The sequence below is a fragment of the Sorghum bicolor genome, chromosome 4 (assembly GCF_000003195.3).
Source record: "Sorghum bicolor cultivar BTx623 chromosome 4, Sorghum_bicolor_NCBIv3, whole genome shotgun sequence".
In the NCBI taxonomy this organism is placed as follows: Eukaryota; Viridiplantae; Streptophyta; class Magnoliopsida; order Poales; family Poaceae; genus Sorghum; species Sorghum bicolor.
The window spans coordinates 16,403,066-16,409,942 of record NC_012873.2 but is presented as its reverse complement, the minus strand read 5'-3'; the positions used below and the strand labels follow the sequence as shown (position 1 = coordinate 16,409,942).

The 6,877-nt window shown below is 40.6% G+C and overlaps 1 protein-coding gene across 1 annotated transcript; it reads right to left on the bottom strand.

Annotated features, from left to right (window-relative positions):
- Window positions 1,205-4,860, bottom strand: LOC8077747 (GDSL esterase/lipase At4g10955). The gene is made up of 3 exons (XM_021458188.1): window positions 4,635-4,860; window positions 4,101-4,228; window positions 1,205-2,433 (listed from the first exon to the last, which is right to left on the bottom strand). The coding sequence occupies exons 2-3, from the start codon at window positions 4,160-4,162 to the stop codon at window positions 1,455-1,457; spliced, it is 1,041 nt and encodes a 346-aa protein (XP_021313863.1). The 5' UTR covers window positions 4,163-4,228; window positions 4,635-4,860; the 3' UTR covers window positions 1,205-1,454.

The following is a 6,877-nucleotide window of genomic DNA, read 5'->3' as shown; positions in this document are numbered from 1 at the left end:
CAGGGGTATATGTTAAATATGTTTTAAATTCAGTTGCACATTATAAAGGCCAACGTCTAACGGAGCGAAGCGGAGGCCCTACTGGTACATATACCTATGTTAGGGTTTCATTGAGATAATTCTCTTGTAAGCGGCTGCATAGTGTTGTAACCTAACTCTTAATAATAGTGAGGAGTGTTTGTTGACTGGCGCCCATGGTTTTTCCACTTCACACTAGAGGGATTTTTCATGTTAAATCTTATGTCTCTGCTATAATTTGAGCTGTGTTCTTCATCGTTTATCTGCCGTCATTATACGTACACGAAAGGCATCAAGCCAAACAGAGTTTAAATCTAACCGACTGAAGTAAACATTGAGATTTAAAATTGGACAATCAAATAGCTGGGAATCCCTAAAATAAAATTCCTTCATCGTCGTGTCACTTCCCATGCCCTCAAATAAATTCCTTCATCGTCATGTCACTTCCCATGACCTCAAATTTGGGAATGGTGTTCAAAATCGCTGTTTCGGCAAAGCTCTTTTTGAAACAATATCGGCAAAGCTCTAGCACGATGCCTCTGTGCATTCCTGGATGCACTGCGCTACGGCTCTTTTTTTTTTCCTTTCTCTTTGGACAATACCAGTAGAAGACAATGAAGGGCTCCGATTGATTTAGAATTTTCGAATATAGGTTTTGAATTTGAGTGACATTTGGATTAGGAATCGCCTCACTGTGCGGCTCTTCGAGCCGCCATGGTGTGGTGCAAAACCAATGATTAGTTCTTCTCTCTTTTACTTAAAGCATCGATTTTCCCATTGCAACTACTGGTGCTCAGTTGGAAAAACCAGGCATCAAGGAAAGTATAGGCATCTGTGCTCTTGCTACAAATTTGCCAAACCATCGCAGTACTCTGTTTACGTCAACAAGCCTAATTAGTTGGACATTTTTTCCATAAAAAAGAACTCAAGGGACCAAAGGCTCTCGAGATGGATGATCCTAATCGATTCCTTCTCATCGAGAGCACAAGCTCTTTGCATCAGCGGATGATGCCCCAGCACTTATTTAAACTCATAAACAAGAAAACTTACCATTGCATATGACTTGCTATGTTGTCCTGAACAAGAATCAGGCAAGGGGCTATAACTTATCAAGGCATTTCTCATTTTGAATACAAGAACACATTATTTTGCATTTTCTACAACAGAGCAAAAGAAAAGCAACAAGTACATACAGCGATCCACATGATGTGATCATCATTAATTAATCAATGTATAAATATATTGTACAGGGCAGATACATGATGGATGTCAGAACTTTACTCCACATAATCAACAGATTTTGCAGGTCAGGAAAATGCAGTCAATATGTCTGAAATAGTCTACCACATCTGGGAAACCAATACTACCCAAATAGAATGAACCACATGAATAAACTAAAGGGATATAGAAAGGATAACTAAGTTTTTAAGATATAACTATGAGTACCGATATTTACTGCTCTGCAAATTCAGCTCAGGTTGCCACCACTGGCTGATGCCATGAGCGTATTTGAAATCAGATGAAGGGCTCACGTTGACGATTAAATCAGCAGATGGAAGAAGGTGCAGTGGTTCTGATTCCCATCCTAATGCCTTGAAGAACAGGTCTCCAATTGAATTCTGGGTCGCAAGCTTCTCAATAAATCCAGCACCAAGATCTTCCATGTTCTTCCGGTGCTGGAAGTACCCAATGTACTCTGAACAGATGTGGTCTCCTGGATTAACGAATAGATATGGTGTCCATGATGACAAAATGCTGAAAGATTCTTCACCAACAGATCTCTGACTGTTACCCTCAGTTTTAGCTTTCATGGCAATAGTTAATCCAGCAGTAATTACACTTCTTGCAATACGAAAACCGTGCTTTACCCTTTCATCCCTGATCCTTTCAATTGGAGCAGCAACAAATGGTGGGTTGAAGAGAAAGCTTTCTAAAAACACACCCTTCTTAACCATGTTTCTTCCCGTAAGGATGGCCATGCCTGCACCTAGTGAATGCCCAGCTAGCCAAATCGTGGATCCAGGGAAAACTGAGGCTACGTTTTGAACAGCTTGCATTGCGATATTAAATCTCGAGGTCCTATGGAGACCATTTTGAACAAGGTGCAGGTCCAGGGAAATATCCCTGGAGATAGTATCCTTCTCTGTTATGGTGCCTCTGAAAGCGATGACAAATCTTGGAGCATTTGCAACAGAAGCTTCTTCACTTGAAGGAGGATTGAATTCAAATATTGCACCAAATATGGACATATCAGCATCATCAATCAGCTTGCGAATCAGCTCAAAATGGAAGAATTCCCACCAAGCAGGTGCCAAGGCTTCAACAGATAGACGACTCAGTTGTCGGTCTCTCTCCAACACATATACAGCCTGAACTAAGCTTGCAGCCACAGATCTCCGATTATGCTCACAGTTCCTTTTGACAATTGATAATGAGAGATAGTTACTTCCCCAAGTCAATGAATTGTAAAAAAGTGTACTAGCAAAAGAATCATAAGCCTGTACCTATACTAATGATCACATAAAACAAACTTCTGAGTTCTGACTATCAAGGATTTTTCCTAGACTGTGTTGATAGTGGTCAAATTGAGAATGCAGAAATATAGCCAAGCATGGGTCTAACAGGGACTAGAATATGTCCACTGTGCATCCTGAAAAAATGAATAAGATGGAAACTGCCTAATGCCATCTAAGCTAGCAATGGTTTCTGAACAATGTCGATAAGACAACAAATGAGCCAGACCGCTTCGGAATTATAAAGCATCTCTATTCAGTGTTTTAGCACTACACAATACAAATGCGATATCTTCTTCTTCTTAGTGAAATGACACAGAGCTCTCCTGTGTTGTTCGAAAAAAAAGCGATATATAGTGATGCATTCACATCACTTGTTTTCTCTCTTATAAACCATCTCTGTTATATAAACTACTATTAGTATTTCCTTATATAAAACTGATGTTAAAGAACACATTAGCTCCAGCCTGAAGTCTATATTGGAGAAGATAATGACTTATTGTTGATGCTTAAACATTCAAAGAGACTCAACTAGATTCATAACAGTCACACCATAAAGAATTAAACAGTAGCTAGAGGACCCAGTGGTTAACCAAGCACATAGATCGGGCAAAGCCTGAAACACAAGAAGCTATATTTCACAAATTCCCATTGTTCTTAGAAGTATGGTATGTTCTATAGTCCATCGATTTGTCAGCACAAGTTGCAGTAAGTATTACTTCCCTGTATTCTGCTAACTGTTTGTGGTGACAATGTAAATCTCTTGATCTCATTAGAGAGACTGGATCTCAGTAGACAAGAAGAGGTTCATTGAGCCGTAAATCACTTACAGTTAAACAATAATGCTCATAATGGGAGTGAGGTGGAGTAGGTGGGAATGGTCAGCAAGAGTTAAGGGTCATAATTTTTCCAAGTTCGACATGACAGTGACCAATAATGGAAGACATGGGATCTAGCAGCTAGGTACATGAAAGTGATGCCATGCCATCCCAAGTCCAATGTTGTAAGATAGAAGAAGACTAATTCCAGGTACACAAAATTGACAATTAAACCTAGTATTTCTAGTGCTTCTCTTTCTTCAGTGTTCTTGACTATCTGCTGTTCATTAGTACTCCCTCCATACTCGTAAAGAAAGTCGACAACGACACGGTCTTCAAAGCCTAACTTTGACTCCTTGTTTTTGTAAAAGTATTTATCAAAAAGTGGTATATGTAATATTTTTATGGAAGTATTTTTCAAGACAAATCTATTCATATGGTTTTCGCATTTCCAAACTCAACAACTTTAAAGTTATTCATTTTAAAGTTATTCATGATTTATATTTCCAATATTTGACCCAAATCTTGTCCAAAACGACTTTCTTTACGAGTATAGACGGAGTATGACATAACTCTCTAATTCCCAGAAAGACTGGATTGGCTACAGTTTTGCAGCTCTGTTGCTAGAGGGCATGAAGAACATCTTTTTTCAGAACAAGTAAATGTAGAATCAACCCTTCCATGACCTACGAACATCCTGAGAAATGTCATCTAGAATTGTTGAAGGCGGTAGGAGCTATTAAAAACATACCAATCGATTGGTTTCAGATATGTTGGCCCTGAAATTCCAAATACATCTCTTTCCACAGCCATGGCGCTACAAATTCTGTTCTTCACTCTTTAGTTGAACAAGTGTGCCGCTGGACAAAAAACATAACACTGCAATAGGCATGGAAAATTTCGGCATATGTAAGATGATACTTGTGGTAACCATACTATAATGATGAACTTAGTCCGACGAAATAAATGGAGGTCAACTTAAGTCTGTATCAGGCATTTCTTGGGCAGAGCACAAAAAAGGTAAAACAAGCAAACGTGGATGGTGTCCGAGCATTTTAGGTTGAAAAGATGATTCATTAGCAGAGGCAGTGGCGGAGGATTCGAATTTGCTGAAATAACCGACTGAAATTAGTCGATTGGTACAGCTTCGAACAAAAATACGCCAACAAGAGTAGATGCACAAGAATATGCCCCGTCCCAGGAACAGAGATTTGGAGAGAGCGAGAACGAGGCGACTGTGCAGCAGAAGGAACAATCCGTGGAAGCAAAGCAAAGGCAGCCTTACCGACAAATGACGGGATCAGCTCCACGCGCCGTCCCCGCGGGGAAACGCTGCCAGGAAGGAGGAGAGGCACGGTTGCCAGTTGCCACGGAGACAAGAGAGGATGGCCGCCCCCCGGATCTAGAAATGGAGGCGTTAGGCGTGTGCCCGGCGGGGAAGACCGGTGGACGGTGGTTGTTCGGTCGGCACAGTTTGGGGAAAACGAAGGGACAGCCGCGCGAGCGGCCTTTTTATGGATCTGGCTCGGTGGGTAGTAGTACAAGGACAGTTGGGGGGAAATCGACGTGTGTACCCCAGTGGCCAGGGCACTTTTTTTTTTAAACCTGGCCACAGCACTACTGGTACTACATAGCACTCCCTCTATGTAGAATTTTAAATATTATTTTGGACAAATTTTAAGTCAAACGTTAAAACATGGTTAGGGAACATAGTACTCTCTCTACATACGATTTATGGGTCGAACATTAAGAATATAAATCATCGATAACTTTTAAATTGTTGAGTTTGCAAATGTAAAAATTATATGAATAAATTTATCTTAAAAAAATACTTACTTTTATAAAAGTATACATATATCATTTTTTCCTAAATAGTTTTATAAAAATAAAATGTCAAAGTTGTGTTTTGGAGACCACGTCGCTGTCCTAAACGGCATCTAAATTCTATACGGAGAGAGTACACACACAACAAAATATTAGCTAATAGTATTTATTTTTTAAAAATTAAAATAAATGCACTTCTAATATAGTCCACCTAAAGCAGTTTTTTTATTTCACTTTTTCTACTTTGAAACTACAATCACTATAGGCTGAGATAGCTTTTGATAGAGACAAATATGTAGTTTTCAAGTAACATTGATCTTCTGTGAGAATCCTAAAAGTATATTTATTTTGAGACAGAAAGGGTAATCATAAAAAAGAGAAAATTTATGTTTATATTGAGTACACAAAAAGAATATTATTTTGCCCTCGTGTTCCCTCATCTCTTCCTTCTTTCTTCCACCTCCACGGGCACCAATGGCAGGCACATCTCACGCTCACCTCCGCGTTGTCCATGCTCCCCCGCGGGTGCCATGCCAGGCCGTGGCCCCTCTCCGTCAAAGGCAGCAACCCCTGTGGCTGGAGCTTGCTACAACCTCAGCTATCCGCCCAGCATTGGTGCCGGCTACAGATGTGGTCGAACACCATGGTGCCCCCCGTGCACCCTCCCTTGTCACCGTTGATCCCATCCTCGAGCAAATCATGTTGGATTTATTTTAGGCTAGCCTCAATTAGATATAATAAATCAAATAAACTCTATAGTATGTAATTGTGAATAATACGAGTTGTACCAGACATAACGAGGCGAGGGGAGCCAAGCAGACAGGCATGCGGTGTAGTGATGTGGTGTGTTAAGCACTTAATTACAGGAGTTTCAACTCCGTGTTTAACTCACCATTTGCTGTAGTGATGTGGTGTGTTAAGCACTCACTAATTACAAGAGTTTCAACTCCGTGTTTAACTCACTAATTGCTGTCTCTGCGGCTGCCATCCCTTCCTCTCCTCCCTCTCCTGCCGCAAGGCTATAAAGAGGACATAAGCCTTTGGTCTTGGACACACACAACACACAACTCAGAACACAATCCTGTTGCAAAGAAGGAATCCTCATCTCGTAACTCCGCGCGCACGGAGGAGCGAGAGGGCAGGTGCCTCCGAAGCCCTTGTCGTTCGAGACCTTGCACGAGGGATCGACAATTAGGTTTTTGGGGAGCGACTACGCGACTGCCCAATCCACCGTCGCTGTTCGTCTTCCTTAAGCTGGTTCGGGCGGATTTCTTCTTCCTGGTGGAAAGATCGTCTTCATCCTCTACATCATGGAAATTGGTCAAGGATCGGGATCATCGGAGCACACGGGAGGGTATGATCCGTTCATCTTCCTATTGTGTTTCGTCTTCCTATTCGTACATGTTGCAGTAGTGTGTTTGTTTTGTTGCGCATACTATCCTTGTTATGTTTCATATGTTCTACCATGTCTTTTCTATTTTTTCTTATATATATTTCTGGTATAAGATCTATGTCATGTCTGCTTGTTTCGCTGGTTAAGTTAAAACGTTTCATATGCTGCTGTCTCTATGTTTCACTAGTGGTTCAGTCACGTCGTTTGATATACTGTTTCTCATATGTTTCAGTAGTTCTATTTTGTCGTTTAACATGCAGTCTCTTGTTTATTGCTATTTTAAGATATATGTCTTGCCTTGTTATTATATT